The sequence below is a fragment of the Perca fluviatilis genome, chromosome 11 (genome assembly GCF_010015445.1).
Source record: "Perca fluviatilis chromosome 11, GENO_Pfluv_1.0, whole genome shotgun sequence".
NCBI classification, from domain to species: domain Eukaryota; kingdom Metazoa; phylum Chordata; class Actinopteri; order Perciformes; family Percidae; genus Perca; species Perca fluviatilis.
The window spans coordinates 21,664,847-21,691,011 of record NC_053122.1 but is presented as its reverse complement, the minus strand read 5'-3'; the positions used below and the strand labels follow the sequence as shown (position 1 = coordinate 21,691,011).

At 38.1% G+C, this 26,165-nt stretch overlaps 1 protein-coding gene across 1 annotated transcript in view; it reads left to right on the top strand.

Moving 5' to 3' along the window:
• sntg1 (syntrophin, gamma 1) overlaps positions 1-24,273 on the top strand; it is a 37,367-nt gene extending 13,094 nt beyond the window's left edge. The window contains exons 4-19 of the mRNA XM_039816670.1: positions 392-526; positions 3,049-3,105; positions 3,316-3,373; positions 3,458-3,501; positions 3,885-3,926; positions 5,455-5,557; positions 6,168-6,250; positions 6,540-6,670; positions 9,080-9,209; positions 13,595-13,633; positions 17,005-17,121; positions 19,163-19,234; positions 19,841-19,993; positions 20,179-20,271; positions 22,142-22,252; positions 22,396-24,273. Of these exons, the coding sequence (XP_039672604.1) occupies positions 392-526; positions 3,049-3,105; positions 3,316-3,373; positions 3,458-3,501; positions 3,885-3,926; positions 5,455-5,557; positions 6,168-6,250; positions 6,540-6,670; positions 9,080-9,209; positions 13,595-13,633; positions 17,005-17,121; positions 19,163-19,234; positions 19,841-19,993; positions 20,179-20,271; positions 22,142-22,252; positions 22,396-22,578 (1,551 nt within the window). The 3' untranslated portion in view covers positions 22,579-24,273. The remainder of the gene's footprint in view (positions 1-391; positions 527-3,048; positions 3,106-3,315; positions 3,374-3,457; positions 3,502-3,884; positions 3,927-5,454; positions 5,558-6,167; positions 6,251-6,539; positions 6,671-9,079; positions 9,210-13,594; positions 13,634-17,004; positions 17,122-19,162; positions 19,235-19,840; positions 19,994-20,178; positions 20,272-22,141; positions 22,253-22,395) is intronic.
• The last annotated feature ends 1,892 nt before the right edge of the window (positions 24,274-26,165 follow it).

Here is a 26,165-nt window from a genome sequence, read left to right as displayed (position 1 = left end):
ATTTCACAGGTTCCTAATTTGCCATCATCCTCATCAGCCTTACACGTGCAGTAAAACAAATGAGATGATTTAATTGTGTTCTTTCAGTGTGAATGTATACAAAGCACACAACTCATAAAAAGCTGCTTTTTAGAGGATCTGCTTGTTATTTGAAACCATAATACTGAACTTGTCCTATGTTTTTTTGTATCTAAATGTGTGATTATTATTACTCAGAGTGCTGAATATGGTTAACATTAACAAGGAAAGTAGTAAAAAAAGAAAATAACAGCCTGTATCCTAATTTCCATGCATCCTGCAGCGAGTATTCTCAACGACATTTTCATTTCATGGCCAGTTAATTCGGTCGTGGAGGGATGATGAATGATTTTATCTTTCTGACTGTTCGCAGACAAAGACTGGGATTTATTTGATGCAAGAAGGTAATGAGGAGCCCTTTAATATTCGACTACACTTGGCCAAAGATATTCTGACCATTCAAGAACAAGATGTCATCTGTGTATCAGGAGAGCCCTTTTATTCAAGTGTAAGTAACCCAGTCCATCTCATAATTACCAAATGCCGTCGGGCCACACTTCACATGCTCATACATTGAAATCAGTAACATGTACAGCACAATACATGAAGGTTACAGCACAGCAACCCACAGAGAGACACTGCATGTCAATGACAAATCTACATCAGTTAATCTATTCCTCATTAATCAAGTGTAGCTATTAAATAGTGATTCACCTACTGGAGTGGATCATGGTGTATAGAGTGTAATCTTTAAGCCACACATCACGTCTGACAACTTTTTCTTCACATGAATAAATGAGTGAATGAATAATAAATTCACTGTTCCCAATAAAAAAGAAGAGTCCATGACCTCTCCCAAAACGTTATTTTAACTATTCATTCAGTAACATGTTGCTGGATAAATCTTTGAAGAGAAATGGAGGAAGCGCTTGTGTCCTCTGAAACGTGATTATGATAAATATTAACAGAAAGCATGAAGACCTGCTACAGTAATACAACCTTAGCATGTCAGGAAGTCCTAGTGCAGACATTTGTAGTCTCGGTGACAAAAATTTAATAAAAAGTGTTGAGTTCATGCACACTAAATGTATTGAAATTCAGTGTCCGGTATCAAATTCCCAATATGATACAACAACATCTTTATACTAGAGCCACAGGCTGTAACAACCGCTAGAAAAAGGAGTCAAGTCATGGAACACCTGAGACAATTAGATAATCAATAATTGTTGAGACAAACCATATCCAGAGATCTAAGATCCATAGAATTTAATAGAAAACAGACCTAAGAAATATATTTTAATGAATAAGGAGAGAAAGGGAAGAGGATCGGACAGCAACTATTCCAAATTTCCTATCCAAACTCGAAATAGTCTTGATATAAGGTTATTATCACAGGTGTTCATAATTTGAACACTGATTCGCTGTGGAAAATTAAGATTCTGTTGCGGGAATTCACTGCCTGGCGGAGGTCTACAGTATGACTGAAGCATTGCATTTTCAATGAACTTAGTGCTGACATTGTGCGGGAATTTAACAATTTCCTTGTATAATTTTATTTTCCTTCGCACTTGTCTACCAGGTGTGCACCAGCCAACACTTTATTTGTCATTTTACATTTATCCTAGCCTGACAAGCCAGATCCACATCAAGATGTTGGGTCTGGGAACTCACCATTGACAGAACTCAATCCGAGGGGCGGGATAGACAGTTTTCATTCAAATTCTCTCTGCATGCAATAGGATAGCGCTACAACCAGGCAGAGCAACGAAGAAGGTAGCGGAGCTAGTTGATAGATTAAACTTTTGCCGTAGCCTACCTGGTCGGCAAAACTCCAAACACATCTTCCTTTTTTAAGAATGACTTCAGTGCTGTTCTTTGTTCTTCTTTTCTCAAAGAAAAGCTTAACTTCAAGTCTTCCAAAGACCGCTGTTCACCAGCAGCCATAAGCCCGCCCACCAACTCTATACACAATGTGATTGGCCCAGCCAGAATTTGGTTTTTCCAGCTCGCAAGCCAACGGAGAGTTGCTAGACCCCCTGGCTGCAAATTACATTTGCTGCCGTTAGGGTGCGTCTTGATTTCTAGGCTACATTTACCCATCACTAGTTTGTAAAAAAAAAAAAAAATCTAAATGTTGTCTCACATATTGGATGGATGTAAATACTGTTAATCGTCAATTAAGTGACTGATGTACTGTATAGCTGGGGCTGGGTGATATGGCTGAAATTATTATCATGAAATAGTTTGTAAACAGGTAGGCCTATATGTCAGGATATTGCAAATGTATGAAAAATCACATCAAAATGTATCAAACATATGTTAAAAGCAATTAACTGTGTTCTACTTTGTGTAACGTGTGAAGCAAAAGTTTGACATTTTAGAAAGTACTCTTAATCTCTTTCTTGCCAAATGTTAGGTGAGGTCCATAACCTCATGTCTATGCCAGCACATCCTCCTACCTAGACAACATTATTGGTTGATTTCCAAAGACTCCGAAAACAACACATGATGTTCTATTTACTGTCACATAGTGGCGGTTTAATTATGTGGCCTTGGCGCAGTTTTAAACATGTAGTAAACATTGTGAAACAGAGATAGGTAAGTTTAGGCAACAAAAATACTTCGAGTTAGTAAAACATCAGGGATTGGCTTAAAATAAGTCATGTAAAACTACCAAAATGAGGACATCCTGTGACGTCACGGATGTCATTGCGACATGGACTAAAACTTGAAACGAAAGCATACTTTCCAAAATGTCTATTCCTTTTAATAATGAATTTACATAAATGTTGCTCATAATCAGTAATTTGTACAAACATTTGTAGAATGAAAGAAATGTCAAAAAATTATAAGAAAGAATAAGTATGTATCAATTAATTGTTTAGGTTTTATCTTGCATTTTTATCTTTTATTTCATTATGATAAAATTTAAGTTCTGACAAAAGCAGCCCTTCCCACTTGCTCTGTTGTAAGAGATCCCACAGGAACTGGACTGAACTCATTTCTCGGCTCTAACTGAATCTCTTCCAGGAGAGGACTGTAACGATCAGGAGGCAGACAATTGGAGGGTTTGGCCTGAGCATCAAGGTAATTTAGATCTCCGCTGATTAGGCTGCTCCTCCTAGCAGCTTTAAATTAAGTCTGAAGTGTTATTGATTATTTTCTTGTCAAACCACAATAATGGTTATTTTCTTGTCAAAACTGCAATAACAGCGATAGCTGAGGGATTCTCTGTCAATTGTGTTGCTTTTGAGTGTCTTTGACTCATTCTGTATTTGTTATACCTTGTCTCCTTAGGGTGGAGCAGAGCATAAAATCCCTGTTGTGATATCAAAAATATCAAAAGAACAAAAAGGTATATTGTTTTTAAAAAAGGTTTTACAACTCTGTCCATTTGACTCCTCTAGTTTCTTTTTACTAATGTGATTTTTATTCCCAGCTGAACTCTCCGGGCTGCTTTTCATCGGAGACAGCATCCTTCAGGTAAAATGCCAAAACTCTTGTCTACACATCTCATCCTACTCTGCACAAGAACACATACTGCATCTTTAATAATTAATGTGCCACATGTCTACAAAACTGCATCCCTATAGGTAAATGTCACATCCCAAGTCTTTCATTTGTTACATGTATTCCAGCACAACTCATATCTCTCTCAGCTCATCTGATGCAGAGGATACATTTATAAGCCAGCCAAAGACGCTTTGTATTCATGGCAACTGTGGATGAGACTCTGTTGTTTACAGTGTTCATCGAGATGCCATAACAGTTATTGTGCTTGCCTCATTAATCATTTTGAAGATACAGCTACAGTGATGTGATGCCAGCAGTATTATTTAGGGTAACCCTGTTACTGTTGTTTTCAGATAAATGGAATAAATGTTAGAAGTTATCGCCACGAGGAAGTGGTAAGCTGTCATCTCATATCTCATTTTCTTACACTGCAACAGCTCTTTTGACAGCTGATCTGTTCTTCCTTTAGGATTTGTATCTTTTTGACATGCAAAGTCAATTGTTTCTGTTTCATGCTTTTTTAAATGTAACTGCAAGAAGTGTGTGTGTGTGTGTGTGTGTGTGTGTGTGTGTGTGTGTGTGTGTGTGTGTGTGTGTGTGTGTGTGTGTGTGTGTGTGTGTGTGTGTGTGTGTGTGTGTGTGTGTGTGTGTGTGTGTGTGTGTGTGTGTCAGTGGTGGAATGTAATGAAGTACAAATACTTCATTACTGTACTTAAGTACATTTTTCACGTATCTGTACTTTACTTAAGTATAATCAATAGTGCATACTTTTGACTTTTACTTTGTTACATTTTGCAGAAATTATCTATACTTTCTACTCCGCTACATTTATACAACGTTCCGTTACATTTTCGTTAAAGTTTCTGATCAGTTTTTCCCCCTGCCAAAACGTATTTCTGACTGTCACGCGTTTGCAGCGTATTATATACTTATATTATTATATTAGATATATTACGAATCCCACTATGGCCATGCCAAGACCCGACCTTCAATAGCATTTATTGGCCAGGCGCGTACCGCTCCCGGTACTACCGCTGCTCCCTGTACTACCGCTGCTCCCTTACTCCTACTCTCACTATCACAGTCTCGCCCATGTTCCGGTACTACCGCTGCTCCCTGTTGTACTACCGCTGCTCCCTGTTGTACTACCGCTGCTCCCGGTACTACCGCTGCTCCCTGTACTACCGCTGCTCCCTGTACTACCGCTGCTCCCGGTACTACTCCCGGTACTACCGCTGCTCCCGGTACTCTGCTTGGTCACATGTGAAGCATCCGTTCACATAGGGTTAATATACAACCCGTATATCTATCTTAAAAACGCACCCGGTCCTCCTCATCTGTGAAGCCACATATCCTACTTGTTGTCCAAGCCTGTGTGTTCTCGCAAAATAAATGTGTGCAGCATTCACTGTCCCTTGGGAAATAATGCAAAGTCGAGCTTCATGCAGATCACCCTGATAGATAACTAGAATTGTAAGTCAGAATGTAAGCTGGGCACAGATGGTAAGCACAATTACATTAACCTAAAACTAACTTAATTAAAATGCCCCAGCCCATACTGTTTTTTTTATTTTTTATTATTAGAATATAGACATTAAGAGAATAAATCGTTATGCACTTTTACTTTTACTTTTAATACTTAAAGTACATTTAAAATCAGGTATGTTTTACTTTTACTTAAGTAGGGTTGTCATTGTGGTACTTCTACTTTTTACTAAAGTAAATATGTCTCTGGTTATTTTTACTAAGTACTGAGATTCAATACTTCCTCCACCACTGATGTCTGTGTAAATCTCTTATCTTGGCTTTTCCAATCTTAGTCAGACGTTAGCACACCATGTTTCATCACAGCAAGCAATCGTCAGAAAACCTCACAGTTTACAGCTCCTTCAATGAAAATAATCCTGCGTTTTTAACTTCCAGGTCCAGGTTTTGAGAAATGCTGGTGAAGAAGTGACTCTTACTGTCTCTTTCCTAAAGAAGACTCCTGCCTTTCTGAAACTGCCTCTGTGTGAAGACTGCACATGTAAGAAACCTCTACACACACTCTTTAATCACCATTACCGCAGTGCAAAATAATTAACCAAGAGTATTTATAGCTTGTATTAATGTCAGTCTGAGGATTGGTTGTCCTGGTGACAATAAACTAGAGCCTGAAGAGCCACGTTGAGAATACGTTCAGTTGCTTAATTTTTTCGACTTTGTGTACTCATGTTGACAAGCAGCACTAAATAAAGATGCCACTTTGCTAAAGAGAGGGGAAAAAAGAGAGGAATGGTAGCATCTTAAGCTTCACAAAAGATGCTAAAGACCAATCTGAAAGAATTGACATTGCTCATTGTGGTGCAATTGATTGCTCTTGCATGGGGAAGCTTCAGCCCCATCATCAGACATGAAAGCTTTCATAAAAGCCTTTCATTCGCGTATATAGGCCAGGTTGACTGGCCATCAAACCAGTCAACTGAATACAAATTGGCACAGAGCAGGAGCCCACACTGGAGGAGAACAAAGTGGCACGCTTTGTGTTGATATCTGTGATTCACTGCAATTGGAAACCTTGAAATATATGGAGGTGTTTTTAGTTTTTAATATATTTTTTATTGCCTTTTGTGTGTGTGTCCTTGCTGTACATTCAGGCATCCCCAGCGACCACAGTAGTGGGACCTCCTCTCCTCTGTGTGATAGCGGCCTGCACTTGAACTACCATCCTAACAACACGGTACTCTTTTCATTAGCTTCTTCTTTCAATTATTTGCTAAATGTCCCTCTGTAACCACGCAGCAGCATTCCTGGTGCCAGAAAGTTGTTTCTATGCAACTGCCACTTGCTGATAACCGTGATGCTCTATCTTTATCTTTTGAGGAGGGTGAATCAGCTTTCCTCTGCCGCTCGTGCTCGCTCGGCCTGCCTGTGCACCTGCAGCAACAACAGCAGCAGGACTGTTGACATGTCGATTGTTTGAGTGGGAAACAACAAGCACTTCTAAATAGCGTTTCACACTTCTGCAGGACACGTTGTCCTGCTCGTCCTGGCCCACGTCCCCGGGGCTTCGCTGGGAGAAGAGATGGGTGGACCTGCGCCTTATTCCACTGCTTCACTCACGCCTGTCGCAGTACAACCCGGGCTCTGACATCTGCAGGTGAGCTGCAGGACTTCATAATGAAGGGTCAGTTGTGTCTGTTCTCACTTGCAGAGCTGGTATCTTCCTGTAAGGAAATGGGCCTACTGGCCTGCCGTGCTAAGATCATTTGTTAAATGCTTTCAAATCTTTATTTGAAAGGGGGTTTCAAATAGAGCAGACCGCCATCCATCATCTATAAAAATATGTTTTTCTCCTATTAAGTATATCCCTTTCCTTTCCATAACTAAAATTAAATAAGCAAAGGAGTTCTGCAGGAAGACAGACCTACTGAATAGTAGATGCTTGACTTAATAAGTCATTAAGCTGTCAATAAATACATTTTTATTTTGCTACTCTGTGGATGATAGAAACTGTAATATTGTGGATTGACTCTTGATGGACCACACTTGTGGTTTGGCATGTTTTAGCCCATTAACAAAAAAATTGCACAAGGGGACGTTTCTTTTTAGATTGATTAGCCATGTAGTGGGCAGCAAATTCAGTTTATTTTATGACTGAATAAAGATCAACTTCGCATCTTTTATCACTTCAGACTTAAGTGGACCAGAGTAAACATTTTGTTTGCTTTATTTTGGTTATGAAAGTGCGAGTAGGCTCTGTTTTGAAAACTTGTTGATACATTTAAAGCCATACAGTGATGAACTTACAGATAATTTCACCTGAATCTGCTGCTCCCCTTTACAGAGCGTTATGATAACTTTCAGCTCAGGCAGCAAAAGGGCAAAAAAAGCTATAAAAAAACAAACACTATACACTACCTGCACAGCTCCAAACAGCAGACAGACACAGTAAGTGACTAGCTGCTGAACTTAGTGGCGCATTCAGCAGCTAAAGGGCCAAATATTTCCCTCAGGAGTTAAAAAGAGCTTAAAGAGTGTTACGTAATATTTAACTTGCATTCAGTTGGCCAGAAACATCCAACTGCTGGATATGTAAATGAGCAACTGTTTGCTAGCAAGTTCGCCATATCAACTTAAAGCTTAGGTGCGTAACTTTTTGATATTAATGAACGTCTGTTACATTCAAGCCATTGCCAAATGAGTTGATACAAAGCTTATTAAGACTATCAGCTCCACACAACTCTCTCTGTATTTTTCAGTATGGCTGTGTTCAGAAGATTGTGTCGTCTGGCGACTTTTGCGCGCAGAAATTCAAGTGAAGATAAATACATATTCTGAAGAGTCCATGTTTTTTTTAATCCTCCATTTCCTCCTTGGCTACTAGCAATTTTGTGGAGGAGGGGTGGGGGCTGTGCACGGTCACAGAAGGCTTGTATCATGTGGATGTGCCGACAGTTTTGTTGTCATTACTTAGAATTCCTCATGGGGGAGACCAAAACTACGCACTATAGCGTTAACTGGTTTTCAAATGATTGCAACAAACGTGCAAACACCTCCATCTCAGTTTTGTATTTGTGAGGCTCTGAATTTACCGTTGGACACGCCCAGGCATGAGATGGGAGGCTCCAGGCTGCAGCCATACCCGACTCGTCGTGTTTACAAATTGCTTCCACTGCTCCCAAGTCGCCAAAAAAAATCAGTTATTGCAGGTTTAGGAATAGTTAAACATGTTGGGAAACACTTATTTCTAAAGCTTGATTTATGCTTCTGCGTAAAATCTACGGCGTTGCTATGTAGATAGGTACGTGGAGACACGAACCTACACCGGACCCTACGCCGTAGCCTGGCGTGCACCTGTCAAAAAATGTTACTACGCGTCCCGGCGACGTATGGCGCTCGGCCGTGGCTTGGTAGCGTTGCATTTCCCCCTACTCATTTCCTGGTTCTCCTTCTCCATAAACAACATGAAATCAAGGAGAGGGTTCACTTTTCCTGCTTCCTGTGTTCAGAAAGCACAGGGGAGACACTTTGTTTCTCTCACTATGACTCTAGAGTCACAACTCGCTCTGAAGCTAGTCGCCGTCACTCTCTCACTTTCTCCCTCGCTCTATCACCCACTCCCCACACACACACCTGGCGGCTCGACGCACACACCAACGCACATGTATAAACATCAGGCCACTTAAGTAGACTACGGCAAAAGCTCTGTGTGGAGCATCCGGAGAATCATAAATCAAGCTTTAGATGTTAGATGTGAATTGTTTCTATTTGTGAAAGAGTCTGCCCAGAGTTGTACATGCTGAGATGAAATAAAATGGAATAATTCAGCTTTGATCAACTAAAATAAAGTAGTATTGAGGAAAATACATATTGCAAGTACATTTCTAGTATTTGCAAGCTGTTTCTCATCCCCTACTGATATAAATGGAACATAATGAACTGATGGCTTCCTTAAACGTTGTAAATCAATGAAATAAGTAATGAGTTATGTCAGTGTGTTTTTTGTAGTTCGTAAGCTAAAAAATGCAAAATCACCCCATAATCTTTTGTTTTTCTCTTTGTTCAGGAAAAATGCTTTCCATGTCATAGCTGTGGACGGAGTGTGCAGCGGAGTTATACAGTTCCCCACAGCTGAAGACTGCTTGGACTGGCTTCAGGCAATAGCAAGCAACATTTCCAGTCTCACCAAGCACAATGTGAGTATAAAATAACAACACTTGTTAGCTCTGCCTCTCGCTGTCCCCCATGTAAACCAATAAGATGTTGGGTTAGGAGTTAGTGCAAAAGACTTTCAATTTGTAGCTCATCTAAAAGCCCCATTGTAAATGTCAAAGCATTAACATATACTGTACTAACTTTTCACAGTGGGAGTAAAATGCACACTTATTTATCAGAGCCTGAGGTCACAATAACAGCAGTTGCGCTTTACTACACTATCCCCTCAGCCAAACTCATGCACTTACTGTATAATAATGATTCAACATAATATTGAATACAATAATGAAAGAAAGAGGCCACAAGAAACAAATAAATAATGTTGTATTCTTTCTCTTGTTGTGAGCATATTGATCTAAAGAATCATATTCAATCATTTTTCCAGATGGGTGATGATGCTCAAATGGTGGTCAAATACTGTTGACAAGCTCCATCATGTGTGGTGGCTCATACAAAACCTAACAAAGAGTGTCTAATTGTACGTGTGTGTGTGTGTGTGTGTGTGTGTGTGTGTGTGTGTGTGTGTGTGTGTGTGTGTGTGTGTGTGTGTGTGTGTGTGTGTGTGTGTGTGTGTGTGTGTGTGTGTGTGTGTGTGTGTGTGTGTGTGTGTGTCCTGGGAAATAATGGAGCCCTGGTTAATTGGACGAAGTCATGGACGTACTAAACATAACCCTGATCGCTCACTGCCAGAATGGCCTCAACAATGGAGAGTGTATTTCTCTCTCTGGCCTCAGCATTAACTGAGGTGTGTAAATGAGCTGGCAAACTAGATGGGTGTAGGATACACAGATTTCAGATGTCCTAAAGACTATATGATTTTAATATGGCCAAACCATTACAGTGATAATAAATAAGCTTCAGTATTTTTCAGACAATGACCTGGATTTGTTTTTAAAGAAGTAGATCAGTCTTTGACACCTGAATGTTATGTTGTTGTGCATCTTTTTTATTTGATGCTCTGGATTTTACATTTCCTGCTGCACACAGTATAAGCACACTGTTCACCTCAGTTTATAAAAAAACAGAGTTGTTTTGTGACGGTTCAGAATGTGCTTCCAGTAATAGAAAATTAATTGAAATATAATCAGAAAATTCAAAAGAATTGCAGCAAGACTGAGAGTATATAGCCATGCTAGCTGCTCTGTGCGGCGGTACTCAGACACTGGTGCTTTGAGATAAATGCTAAAGTTGACATGCTAACATGCTGATGTTTTGTAAGTATAATGTTTACCATGTCTACCATCTTAGTTTAGTGTGTTAGCATGCTAACATTTGCTAATTAATCTGAGGCTGATGGTAATGTTTTGCAGATATTTGGTCATAAACCACAGAAATATTTTGAGCTGATAATGGAGCTAGATGAAAAGTGAAGCGATTGCCAAAGTAATTTCAATCAGGAGAGACTTCGTTGCAGATATGCAAAGATGTATTGTACATAAGCATAATATGAAATGTACAGAGTCTTTGGGGATTAGACTCAATCATTAAAATATTTGAAAGGGGTAGAGAAGCCAGACATATTCCCCCCGATGGAGCCTAGACACTGGTGATGGTGGAGAGGGAACCCGGAGACTGAACGAAGGACCTGTCTGCCGGAAAGGGTTGCAGTGGTTGATGATGCCCAGAGGTGGAAGGGGAGGAGGAGGGTTGCACGTTTGCCTGAAAACATAGCTGATAGCAAGGAGAGAAGACATTTAAAGTAGGATGTCATGCTGTGATTGGATCATGAATTTCGTGGTCAATTCCGGTTGGTTTACTGAAAATTCAACGCCTCTTAACAGCTGAATAGTTTTATGGAGAGATAGTGGTGATTGAAGTAATTTAGAAGTCTTCCTGAAAGAATTTGCGCTGAGCTTCATTACAGTTCGGTGGACATGAATCTCAATACTTGAAAAGTGTGAAAGTCATGGTGGCACTAAAAGAAAAGATGAAGGATGTCCAAATTCAGTAGGATATATCGTCTAGTGACCCTAAATTTCTGAATGAAATTTCATGGCAATCCACCTAATAGTTGTTGAGATATTTCAGTCTGAACCGACACACAGACGGACCTAAAGCTGTGAGGGACGCTAAAAACCAATATAACACATACAAGAACTCTTTTATTCGCTCTCTTTCAACTAAATTGCACCAATCAGATGCTAAATAATTACACATTTTATAATTTCATAGTTTCTACACGAAATGTAAAACTTTTTTTTCACCTTGTCTTTCAGGGCTTCTGTATTACACACATATGTTTACTCTTATTTATTTGTATGATGTGTCATTTGTTTCAATGTGTTTTTGTGCTTTGTGTTTTCATTTCTGCTGCTGCACAACCAATTGCCCTTTTGGGACAAATAAAGTGATTTATTGATTGACATACCATGCTGAGGATCAGCCAGAGTCCCGCAAAGACCTTAAAAAAAACAATAAACTGTAAAACCAGGGAATGTATTTGAGGGGCTTGTATTAACAATTTTTTACCCATTTTGTAAAAGTCAAAATAAATATTCATAGATAGGCCTTTAAAAAAAAAAAAAAAAAAAAATGAAAATGAATGAGCTCCACATATTAAACAGGGGAATCTTGCACATGATTGAACAAAAATAGCACAGACACCTAAAAATATGAAAATTAAGGACCTAATTAAGAGTAGGGTCATTATTTGCTTCTAGGGCAGCTTTAGTCTTTATTTGATAACTGTCATGAAATTGAACTGAGCTGATTGCAGTCAAATATTACAGCATTTGTCATGAAAAATGCCTCTAGTTCTCTAAGTGATGGAGGAGGAAGTCCACTCTGCTCTCTACAAATGTGAAATTTTCTTCTGCAACTTAACTAGTGCTTGAGATAAGAATTGATCAAATAAATTGTGCCAAAGATGCTTAGTATACCATAAAAGTATACATAAAACTGTAAATATATTCCTTTCCTAAAATAAAATAAAACATTTGTACAGAATCTAGATAAAAAGGTGCACCAATGGTACAAATTACTGTCATAGAAATGTGGCATATGTATGAACTTACCACAGTATGGTACCATTGGGGCATTTTAGGAACATGCTTTCAAATCTCAATGTTTTTGAATGTGTTTTAACTGAGGGATGTCGATTTTTTTTTTAACTTAATTTCATGTTCTCTTTTGCATATATTTTATTTTTTAAATCTGATCTATATATTATTGTTCTTTAGTATCTTGCATTATTTTACATGTCCTCAGGATTCCTTCGAAAATGAGACCTTAATTATAATGGGACTTACTTGATTAAACAAAGGTTTAATAACTGCTGCATCACTCTACAAGTAGCAAATATGATAAAACCGTATAGGCTTTAACTGCAGTGGATTGGGTACGATGTTTTATGTTGATGATATATTGTTGTATAAGTGATGAAAACGGCAATGAACAAGGAGGTGCATCTGTTAGGATAACTGCAGCATCAATGCAGCGGAGTGAAACACAATGTTTTTCTAAAATGCTGTGGATTAGAAAGTCTCTCAAAACTGAAATACATAAGTCAAGTACCAGCACCTGCAATTCTTTGTAAGTACAGCACTTGTAGAGTAAGTGTTAATGACTTTTGGTACTCATCACTTCCAGTGAAAGTTCTTATTTTTGGATAGAGGATGAGATGCGTGATTTGTTTGTAATAACAGAACTGGACCCCACAGCCTTTCCTTGTTTGTGTCAGATGTTGGTTAGACCTGCAGTCGCTGTGACTGTTCACAACAACCAACAGCTGAATCTGAACAGACCCACCGTCACCGCTCCTGTATACCGTCTTGTTATCTGGCTGTTTCGTTTCAGTTCCTCCACTGAAAAAACATCCTGTTTTCTCCCTCGGTCCAAACTTCAGTAACATTTCAAAACAAGCAGCTGTGACTTGTTCTCACCTCTATAGGTGGATGGGTATAGGATGGCTTAATTTGGTGTACTGCTGCTAAGAAAGAGTTATATTGATAGTATAGTGTGGATTAGGAGTGAATGATACCTGTGATCTGAGCAAAATGTTTTAATTTAAAGCCTGACTGCTCTCTCGCTAGTTTCCCCGCTTTTATTATCACAGAGAGAATGGATTTTTTTTTTTTTTTTTTTTTCTTTAAGGAAGAGCCTCAGGTCCTTGTGGAAATGACTCTATCTATCTTATTTTGTAATTTGCATGCATTGAATAAATGAAGTATAGCTCTAACAGTGTTCGTTCAGTGCTGTGTTAACATATTAGCATGGATACTGTGATTCATAGTTCTTAGACACATCGTCACTGATTGTGAGTCCCTACGGGGTCCCATAACTATTTTACATTCTTCCAGTAATTGGTGTCTGATTGTTAGCAGGATGTATTTAAATGAGTTATTGATGTTCTTGTTCAATTTAACAGGTAAAGAAGATTAACCGAAATTTTCCAGTTAACCAGCAGGTAAGATGTTTCTCTGGTTAGCTTTGACTGACTTTAATTTGTGTATTTTATCCTTATCTTAAAGATCACAAGTAAATCTCTAACCAGGTCCGTCTGTCACAGAAAGGACACAGCCATATCTTTCCAACTATTGCAACACAAGGAGAATGTTTGCATCATTTAAGTCTATCCACTGAGAAATGATCAGAAAGCAACTTGAGTGCCTTCAGTCAGTCAACTCGCATCTTCAGTCCAAACATGGAGTTAATGCGACGGTGGGGTTCCTTCTTTATTACTTATTTATTTTGATTTCTGCCGCACAAAGCGTGGGAATTCACTTGACAATTCTTTTAAAAAATACAGCAGGATGAGACAAGACTGCTTGTCCCGAATCTTTCACAATCTTGTTTTGCCATCCAACAAAAAAGTCCAAACAGAAAAGAAAGCAAACATTTAACTTGGGTTGCAATCACACTGGATTACTGATGGTGACATACACTGTCTGAAATCATGTATCAGAACATTTTAAGTGTACGCTTTGCTTTCTTTCTATTCATTTCTCCATCAGTTTCTCCTTAATACTTAAAAGGGGCCGTACTTGACATTCAGAACATTAATATAGCAGTAAACAAATATTTGCTATGTAAAGATCTGGTGGAGTAAACAGAGCTTCCTAAACAGAGAAGGAAGTCACACTCACTCTGTGTAATCCAAGCTAATCTGTTCTCTGTTTTGGTAAGTCAGTCCGGCCACGTTTTAGTGCATGTGGTCGTGAAAAAAGTAGGTATTTCACGTATTGGGGGAACGGTCTGCGGAGACATTTAACTTTATACCATTTGCTTTCAAGTAGGAGTGGGCAATATAACAATACATACGTTTATTTAATATAGCATATTTTACAGACAAAGTCACAAAGTGCTTCACAAGAGAAAAATACCGTGCCACACACTGCTTATACTGTTTTAGCTACGTCTTAAGTACCTCTATGTGTATTAGACCATTGTGTTACAAATCAGTGAGCAAGAGTGCACTGCTAAATGCATAAATAACATTGGAACATTTTACATCAGTGTTATGTAGTACCTTGATTTGTCAGGTTTTTACAGTAGTCTGCTGGATAAACCAAATACCAATGTGCCTGCATTAATCTTTAAAGCCCCTGAGATCTTGGTTTCTCAAGTATTTCTTAATACAATTGAATATTCATGACTGAATATTCACCAAGTTATAATTTGGAGAGAAAAAAAAACATTATTATTTATTAATACTATTAAACTCTGTGGGTCTGGTTTGATCCAGCAATGTAAGCAAACAACCCAACACATTTTGATACAAGTACCATTAAATATTTTATCCATTGTATATATTGTATCCTTTTTATTCAACTGAGTACTGCACATAAACACAAATACAGAAATATCATGTGAAATAACCAAAACTAGGGGTGGGCATCTTTTTATTTTATTTTTTTAAACTTTTCTCAGTCAATTCCTTAATCACATACATGATAAAACAAAATATACTTTTTAATGGTGAAATAGCAAATGTTTATTGTGTGAATCCTTTGAACTAATAATCTGATTGCTGCATGCAGTATTGACACTCAAAAACAAAGCTTAGTATCAGCCGTAAAGATACTTTAGGTATAGATACAGTGCCTTGCGAAAGTATTCGTCCCCTCTGAACTTTTCGACCTTTTGCCACATTTCAGGCCTCAAACATAAAGATATAAAACTGTAATTTTTTGTGAAGAATCAACAACAAGTGGGACACAATCATGAAGTGGAACGAAATTTATTGGATATTTCAAACCTTTTAAACAAATAAAAACTGAAATATTGGCGTGCAAAATTATTCAGCCCCCCTAAGTTAATACTTTGTAGCGCCACCTTTTGCTGCGATTACAGCTGTAAGTCGCTGGGGTATGTCTCTATCAGTTTTGCACACGAGACTGACATTTTTGCCCATTCCTCCTTGCAAAACAGCTCGAGCTCAGTGAGGTTGGATGGAGAGCGTTTGTGAACAGCAGTTTTCAGTTCTTTCCACAGATTCTCGATTGGATTCAGGTCTGGACTTTGACTTGGCCATTCTAACACCTGGATATGTTTATTTGTGAACCATTCCATTGTAGATTTTGCTTTATGTTTTGGATCATTGTCTTGTTGGAAGACAAATCTCCGTCCCAGTCTCAGGTCTTTTGCAGACTCCATTGGGTTTTCTTCCAGAATGGTCCTGTATTTGGCTCCATCCATCTTCCCATCAATTTTAACCATCTTCCCTGTCCCTGCTGAAGAAAAGCAGGCCCAAACCATGATGCTGCCACCACCATGTTTGACAGTGGGGATGGTGTGTTAAGGGTGATGAGCTGTGTTGCTTTTACGCCAAACATAACGTTTTGCATTGTTGCCAAAAAGTTCGATTTTGGTTTCATCTGACCACAGCACCTTCTTCCACGTTTGGTGTGTCTCCCAGGTGGCTTTTGGCAAACTTTAAACGACACTTTTATGGATATCTTTAAGAAATGGCTTTCTTCTTGCCACTCTTCCATAAAGGCCAGATTTGTGCAGTATAACGTGATTGTTGTCCTATGGACAGAGTCTCCCCACCTCAGCTGTAGATCTCTGCAGTTCATCCAGAGTGATCATGGGCCTCTTGGCTGCATCTCTGATCAGTCTACTCCTTGTATGAGCTGAAAGTTTAGAGGGACGGCGGGTCTTCGTAGATTTGTAGTGGTCTGATACTCCTTCCATTTCAATATTATCCGCTGCACAGTGCTCCTTGGGATGTTTAAAGCTTGGGAAATCTTTTGTATCCAAATGCCGCTTTAAACTTCTCCACAACAGTATCTCGGACCTGCCTGGTGTGTTCCTTGTTCTTCATGATGCTCTCTGCGCTTTACACGGACCTCTGAGACCATCACAGAGCAGGTGCATTTATAGGAGAGACTTGATTACACACAGCTGGATTCTATTTATCATCATTAGTCATTTAGGTCAACATTGGATCATTCAGAGATCCTCACTGAACTTCTGGAGAGAGTTTGCTGCACTGAAAGTAAAGGGGCTGAATAATTTTGCACGCCCACTTTTTCAGTTTTTATTTGTTAAAAAGTTTGAAATAGCCAATGAATTTCGTTCCACTTCATGATTGTGTCCCACTTGTTGTTGATTGTTCACAAAAATTACAGTTTTATATCTTTATGTTTGAGGCCTGAAATGTGGCAAAAGGTCGAACGTTCAAGGGGCGAATACTTTCGCAAGGCACTGTATGTTCACCCATGATATAAAATGACATGCTTGTATCTTCCATGTCATACCCCTCTACTTTTGCCTATAACCTCTGTACAGTCCGCATCCCACATGACCACATGTCTCTTTTTCACTGTTTGATAGATTATCTACATGGGCTGGGTCGACGAGAAGGAGCAGGACTCCGTTCAGGACCGAATGTATTCACCAAAGTTCCTCGCTTTGAGGGGTTCCTCACTCTTCAAGTTTTCAGCACCCCCTGTAAGTGTACACTTACCATGCTAACTTCTTCTTTAACCCATCAAACATCTGTGTTTGAATTGAGTGTTGTTCAACTCCACGGGAGATTTTTCATTTCAAGGTAATGTATTGTTGAGGGAGAAAACACTTTCCTGTTAGAAAAAAAAGAGCGAAGCACCTCACTCATAATCCTTTGTGCTGCATTGATCTTCCTCTTGATTGAGAATGATCATTAAATCTGTTTACATTCTGCCAGCCGCTTAAGTGATTATGACAAGAGGGATAAGCTGTCGATGGTGAGAAAGATTGATAGAAAACTGAAATTGCCTGCTCAACTTGAATGTGCTGATATAAATGGAATATGCTAATGTGAGTGGATGGTGGAAAATAGAAGCCTGATCTTTTAGACAATGTAACAAGCTTCTTTATTACTGAAGACTACTTACCTACAGTTTGAGGAATATTCCCCTTAAATGGCAAGATGACAGTTTTCAATTCAACAACAATTCATCAGAAAATTGACCCTTGGCTAAACCCCGCCCCTGAACAGTGATTGTCCAACCACTGCTTAGCATAGGCATGGCAGACGTGCATGGAATTGTAGTGAGAGCGATAGGCTAGGCCAACTATTCAATTCAATTTTATTTATAGTATCAAATCATAACAAGAGTTATCTCAAGACACTTTACAGATAGAGTAGGTCTAGACCACACTCTATACTCAACTAGGTATCCAAAGAGTATGGAGGGTGGTGTCTGTTATTGTTACCTTTCCAAAAACACAAGATCCAAAGTGTAAGGAATGCAGTGTATTCATCTGCTCTAACGTCAGCTGTCAAAGTTAGCATGTCTGGCTTTTGTGCCTACAGTAGAAACCTAACGTTAGTGTTTCTTCCAAAGGAAATGGCAGAGGTTCTCAAAAACAATTTCAGCCAAGGAACCCTTACAAGATGGAGAATATACTAGGGGGAGACCCCCCTCATGTAGGCTACGCCCCTTGGAATAATTTTAATTGAATTATTACACTATCATAGTCTTTTTTTGGGGGGTGGGGGGCATTTTTAGGCCTTTATTAACAGGACAGCTGAAGAAATGAAAGTGGAGAGAGAGAGGGGGAATGACATGCATCAAAGGGCCGCAAGTGGGAGTTGAACCTGGGCCAGAGCTATCCGGGCGCCCACTAGTCTTAGTGAAAGAACAACACTCGAGAAATGTATTAGAAAGATATTAGACATGTATTAAACAGATTCTAAGAGTTATAGAATTGTTAGATTAGAACATAAGATTTGACACAGACCCCCTGACGGAGTGCCACGATCCCTAGGGGTCCCAGGACCGCATTTTGAGAATCACTGATATAGCATTTTGTTTGCCAAAGTCAATGATTATTCCTCATCCTCAAATCCTTTTCTCTTGCTAAAGATAAGGCATAGCTACTGTTAGAAGATACAAACATTAAAGCATAAATATATCGTGTTGCTTGTCCAAGTTGTTTTTCTGTATCATCCAACCATTCTAAGGGTTATGTTAGCACAAATAACACTTTGACATTTTTATTTGTCAGACTATCTCTACCCTGTAATACATGAACAGTGTTATTCCTACATTTCTATATCTCCTATAGCTACATGTATCATTAACCAATTCACAGTTTTAGCTAATTTTAAATGCTAAATTTCAATAGATACACTTTAAACTGTAAACTAAGATCTTGACAAGCGCAGCAACAGTAATCAGGGGTGGTGGGATTTCACAAATGGTAATTTTTAATTTTATTTAAAGGTATTTCCAAATGAGTCATCTGTACAAAAACATGCATCAGGTTTACTTTTAGGCAAGGCAATGCAGCTTTATTTATGTAGCACATTTCAACACCAAGGCAATTCAAAGTGCTTTACATAAAACATTAAAGAGCAGTTAAAAACAAATAATATACAGTATAAATATTTGTTAAAGAGAATATAAAAATATCTAAAATAGAATAAGACCGGTATAAAATAATTTTTTATTTTTTATATAGTATTCTTTCCCTTTTTAATCAAGCCATCCTTCCAATCAAACAGGTGACAACATGGGACTGGACCAGAGCAGAGAAGAGCTTTACTGTGTATGAGATAATGTGCAAGATTTTAAAGGTAAGACAACTGCTTCCCTTTCATTTTTTGAACATTTAGAGAAGAAACCCCTCACACTGGATTCATTGAGAAAATATAACGTAGAAAACTGGGGAATTCACTTATATACGTAACTCCCTGATTAATTTGCACGTGTTCTACTTCAATCCCACGACACTCGAGGTTCAGACTGTATTCATTCTCTGCAGGTTCGAGGCCACTTTAAATTTAATTGTGAGAATCTATCTGGAATTAATTTTCTCAAAACGTGATTGCAATTCTATTCATGTAAATTCAGATGTTAAATATAGTTTGAAGTAAATTGTCATACCTGTTACACTGTGCCATTTAAGTTACATAAAGCCATAAAAAATAAATTAGGGTAAAACAACCTGTGGTTCAGCTTGCATATATATGCATTGCCTTCATGTATGTGTGGAGAATAAAGAGTAAAAACAACTCAAGTGCTCTTACAGTTAAACTGCAGTCTGCAGTCTTCACTCTCGTCAGAGTAAATAAACCTCCCCTTAGCTTCAGGAAATTGCATTGCTGTTGCTTTGTCTTATCTCCACGTCACTCTGCCCATCCGTACCTGATCAGCATGGCAGCCGTACTGTCTTATCTTAGGATAATGACCTTCTGGACAAGAGGAAGCACTGCTTCAGCGTCCAGACGGAGAGCGGGGAGGACATGTTCTTCAGCGTGGAACTGGAGTGCGAGCTGCTGATCTGGGAAAAGGCTTTTCAGATGGCCACTTTCCTGGAAGTGGAGAGGATACAGGTCTGCACCTGAACAGTACACAACGTGCAGGGAATTTTGATGATTTTAATCTAGCACACAGTTCCAGCTCAGTCGTTTTAGTACAGAGATTGATAATGTTCATGTGACATTTTCAGCAGAGCAAAAGAGGCTTTTGTGTGCTTGCGTAGCTCTTGTGGGTAACATCTTGTTCTTCTATTCTGTAGTGTAAAACGTATGCCTGTATCATGGAGAGCCACCTTATGGGACTGACAGTTGACTTCAGCAATGGCTTTGTGTGCTTTGATGCAGCTTCAAAGGTGAGTGTGGGACACTACTTTATCATCAATACAAATGTGAAAGGGAGATCCTTTCATTGGGTGATTTCACACAGCTGTATTGTACACATTGTGATGAAACTAATCACGATGCTTGAGCCTCCCCTTTTCTTTTTTTAGCGCTGCTAACTTATTCTGCACTGTGTGCATTTTGGGAGTATGAGTACATTTGTTTGGACGGCTGGTCCCCCTCCCTCAGCTCAAAACTCTCACTCCTTCCTGCAGTTCATTTTGGCCTTTCCCCAAGTCTGAGAGCCATGCAGACTACTCCACTGGTACACATTATGTGAATGAGCAGGACACAAGCACTGCCATATTGTTCTCTAAGATTTTGGCCCTAATTCCTGCAATGTGAAGCAACAATGTTCCCCAAGGACGATAAAAATGTTGCCAGCGTATTGTTTACAGAGAGTAATGCACAAAACGCAATCCATATGTAAACTGCAATCACAGACAATACACTGGGTGGGATTACTTTCTAATTAAAAGCTGCTATTGGCACATTTTGAAAAGCATGTTAGAGTTAGTTTCAATCAGAAACAGCACAACTATAACTCTGTTCGACAAGTTGAGCTGTAATATGCTGGCTCAGGACCCAGTGAGATGTTCCACATGGCTCTAGTTTTTATTGTTCCCATATAAAGCACAATATAAAAATAGAAAAACTTAATTGGAACATATAAACCAAGGATGACCGAACCAAGACATATATAGCACAATTATTTAAGCTCTGAGTTTGAAGCTGCCAGCTGGCTGGGGTCTTTCTGTGTGGAGTTTGCATGTTCTTCCCATGCCCATTGTTTCCTCTGACAGTATATGAGTATATATAATGGATAAAACACTTACTGTTAAAGAATTAAGACATTTCATATATGAAATGATGTAAATACAGTATCTAAACTGTATTTACATCAAGCCAATATCTAGAACAAATCAAATACTCAAAACATAAAAAAGAGCGTTTATTAAAAGTAAAAATGCTCATTATAGAGAAGACTGGCAGCGGTCATTATTATTTTATTATATATTATAATATTGGATTTTAAATTTGGTTTTTGAAAAGTGTTTTTTTTTACATGGGATTCTAATCTGTAAAGTATATGCAGCTGTCACATAAAGTAATAAATAGAGCACTTAAATGTGGGAAAATAGAAATATTAGATATAAGATAGCATAACACCTACTTTAACTAAAATGAAACTATTGCAGATGCAGTCTCGTATGAGAAAACCAAATTAACGCAGCCTTTTTCCATGTAGGCCACAATACAGATATAATATGACAGTAGGTGCTTGTGATTGACATGAAGGCGATTGTGTCTCTGTCCGAGTCAAATTGGGTTTTAAAGGAAAGCTGGAGAGGTTAAAACTCACTTAATGAATTTCTGCTCTGATTGTAATTTGTTTTGTCAAAAAAATCACAGTGAGAAGTCTTGTATATGGTATGTTACACATTATTTCTTATGCCATAATTAATCAGATTGATGTCACAATAAGTATTACAGTGGCAGGAACATGTGAAAGCATGGCCAGCTGTCTACCTGAGGAAACTGGCTTACTGTGCCGCTTTTGTTTATTCAGATCAACACTAATTGAATCACTGAAGCTCTGCTATATCGGGTGAAATAACTGTGGCTTGTTAAATTTCCCCATGGCAAAAATAACAAGTTCTGTCTGGTTGATCTGCTGACGTGCCCCATTTCTCACTGGGTCTACGTGGATTTTTTATGTGAATTATTCATGAAATAGTGACATAGAAAAGGCATTCAGAAAATAAAGATTTATAGTTGTGTTTTAATTGTTTTAAAGTTTAACGTTAGACTCATATAATCTTTGTTATTTCTACATTTCAGGCGGTCCTGTGGAGATACAAGTTTTCCCAACTAAAAGGATCATCTGATGATGGAAAAAGCAAGATCAAGTTTTTATTCCAAAATCAAGACTCCAAATCTATTGAAGCAAAGGTAATTCTCTTTGAGACGTATTTAAAGATGAATGTCAAGGAAAAGGTTATTCAACAAGACTTTCAAAGCAACAGGGTTATAGAAAATGAATTACTTGCATTTGACTTGAGTATTGATTTATTTATTTTTTCTCTCTCTTTCAGGAACTGGAGTTCTCAAACCTCTTTGCCGTGCTTCATTGTATTCATGCTTTTTTTGCTGCCAAAGTCGCTTGTCTGGACCCGATGTTTGTGGAGAGCCAAGGCACCGCGACTACCACTGGGTTTCCTTCTCTTTCCAGTATCTCATGTAATTCACAGACACCTAAACTCAAATATTCCACCTGACAGGCCCTTCTAAAAGGATGCTGCACTTAAATTGTGGCCGTGGCCTAAAGTGGTGAACAGGAGAACTGGAACATGTTCAAATCATGACATTAAGGGTGGACAGCAATGGAATAAAAAAACTCTTTGAGAGGGATATACTTGATATCTTGGTAGAAGTTTCAGATTCCTAGGATTTCTGGAATAATTGTGGACCTAACCATCAACCTCTACTTTGGGAAACTTCACACAAAGACGCTGTGGACACAAAATGTGTGATTGAAAAAAATTTTAAGTGAATTTGACCCTCAGATATCACGGTGATCAAAACATCACAAAGAAAAATGCAGTTCTTTTCCCAAGGTAGTCTGCTTTTCTAAGTAATTTTATTCAAGATTTGGGGAGTTAAAACAAATCAGATTTTAGCCTTTTTGTTCCACGTCGGACGGTACTTGAACTTCTTGTTTGTCTGGACACTGGATATGATGAGGCTTTCTATATTTCTATTTCTTTGTGTGTTTTTGAATTTAAAATGTTTACCTACAGTCATACTTGAATTAGTACAATTGAATTTCCACTGGAGTTTAATTGAGAGTCCAACTAAAAGCTAAATGGCGACATAAATCTGATAATGAATCGGAATTTTGACAACACTTAATTACACAGACGTTTGCTGGCATCTTTGGTTGGATTAAATGAACGCTTTAGATGTATTTGTGTATCAATATACGGAGTAACCTCATTTATGTTTCTCTGTATATGACGTTTACCCAAAGGTTGAGGTCAGAATATGACTATTTCCTGGATTACTGGATAGAAAGGCTGTATGAAGGTGTAGTTTTTCTTGTACGGATGAAAGAATGACACTTTGATCATCACTAACCACACAACTATAATCTGACAATACAACTCTAAACATGCTAAGAAAACACTTTCCATAATGTTTGTAGCATTTCTTTCCCCAAAACTTGATTATGTAAATAAACACTGACATTCAAATGACCTCAAAGAATTACGAATTAAAGTGATTACTTGTAGGGATTATGACATTTGTTAATTTGATCACCAGAGATGACCGGGTAGATGGAGCTCATAACCTCGTGCTCTCTTCATCATTTACTAAATGGACCAATTCAGAAGAATACAATCAGCTATGGTGTATTTTTGGATTATTTGTTTTACTTCAGCTTGTAAATATGACAACTTTTCATTGACAATTGAGAAAACACACCTGCAAGGAAAACAAAAATATAGAACGTTGTGGCCTCCAAAGGTTTATGATGACCGTTTAAACTTCAGTCTGTGTTAAACTGTTTATAAATGCAGCAGAGTGACAAACTAAACTATCATATTCAAAAAAAAGTTCAGGTCAATTAGCGCAATTATTCACGCTCTTACCTTCCTTTTACAGAGTAGTCTCCAAACAGTAGAGGCCCGTGGGTAAGTAAACTCTAGAGGATAGCAAATTAAATGGGGTCAGTAAAGTGCTTTGTACCGTGCGGGCTTATTAAGCTGACACACGTGTCTGAGGGAGACTAATGGTGGTGCAGTCTATGCAAAGAAAGTCTGAGTGATGCTTTTGTGCTTTAAAGTTTTTCTCAGTTGCATACACCCATATAACACAGGATCTAGAGAGGGAGGATTATTTTATTTTTTGCAGATGTTTTATTAACAAATATGCTGTATAATAAATTAATAAATAAGACCTTTTATAACATGGCTCACTTGTGGTGGATTTTATTTTTCATGTATGGGACTTCCACCGATTTAACACATGAAGGTCAGTTTGCATGTCATAGAGAGTACTCAGATCACAATTTCACGTTATTCAAATGTTCGTTTGTGAAAAAATGCATTTTGATTGTACTCTAAAGTGTGCTATAATTTCTGTAGTAAACAGTGATGTTTTTGTCATACTGTTTTTGTACTTTTAAGCAGTAGGCCTACAGCTTGAAATATACTTGACACTGAAAGGAATAGATTGACATTTTCTTTTCTTTTTTTTAAATACACTAATTTGCTTTCTTACTCAAGTGTTGATACCAAGCTTGATACCACTTTCCATTGTAAAATTGGTATCGATCTTCTCTAACTCTTGACAAGAAAGCGAAATAAAGTGCATTTCCAAAAGTGCCAAACTATTCCTTTCTTGATATAAGCACATTGACATTAAGTTCTAAATAAGTCTATTTAAATAGGCTACAGTATGTCAACATAAGCCTACTTAAAACAGAACTTCAGTGTACTCAAATTGATATTTCAGGTATGATATTTACATATTTAAATACATGGTATGATAAAATTATGCAAAAGTGTTATTACAATTTAGTTTTTTTCCCCTTCAAATTAGCAGTCAAGTGCACGTTTTGTCAATTAGGGTGAAGGTAGCAAGTTACTCTCGTTACTGTAACAAAGTTGTTTTTGTGCGTAGGGTAGACTGTACAGTTGAGACGTGTGTACAGTTGAGACGCCTTAAATAACTTGCGTGCGCAGCAAGCACAAGTTGTGATTTTTGCTGTGCACATGCGTATTAGTGTCCTCTTCGATCGTGGGAAATTTGAACAACGGACGCTTCTCCGATCCGAAGATATCAGCAAAAGTTTTTTTTCTAAGGTAAGACGTTCACTTTACCATGCACTCTCCACAATGAATAGCTTATTATCCTGATGTGACTGTTAAACGTAACTGATATCATCACAAAAGTTATTCTGTGCCCTAAAAACTGGCATATTTCATGGCATTGTGTCATGCAAGGTCATTGCAAAATCTAGAGAAATGTGCGAGGTGGCCACCGGGGGAGAGTTGAGACACAGCTGTATCAACTGTACCCGCGATAGAGTTCTATTATGTCACTGTGTTTAGTTGTTCAATGTTATGATAACAGGTTAAACGTCGTAATTAGCCAGCATAGGACGCAAATGAAAATAAAATTAGATATTTGTGATTTCCATTTGTGCTGTTGCAATATCTGTTAAATATATCATTCCTGTTTTATACATTTTAATCAGTGCTAATTTAAATAAAATGAATGAATTTAAATTGATGAATAAACAAATCTGTTGCCCAATTGTTATTTTCTTTATTTGTCTTTATTATATTTGCAATGAACGGTTAGTTACCTTTACATCATTAAAAATGGGTGTCTCAACTGTACCATGGTACTGTCTCAACTGTACCACATATGGGTACAGTTGAGACAAAGTTGAGACAAAAAGCAACTTATTTGTATAAGCTAATTGTGGAAAATATAAACTACTTATTGGGAATTATTGATTGATAATATCTTAGTCTACAAGCTAATTCACTTCTTTTCACTGTCTATTTTTGTGTGAAAAATCGAAACGCAAGAAGTGTCTCAACTGTACTCAGTCTACTCTACTTCCTAAATTTTTTTTGTAGTTTTAATTTTCTTTTGTAACTTTTACTGTATATAAGTATTTTCTCAAGTAGGCCTATTGTAGTTTACTGGGATTTCAAGTCTGTTGCAGAGTAAAATCAAAGGTCCTGATAAACTGTGTGAGAATGGAACAAAAAAAGGAGAAAAAGTCATCAGTTGCAGCAGAGAAGAAGCTGCAGGTGTGTCTGCGGCCGCAGGAGGGCAGAGCCCCAGA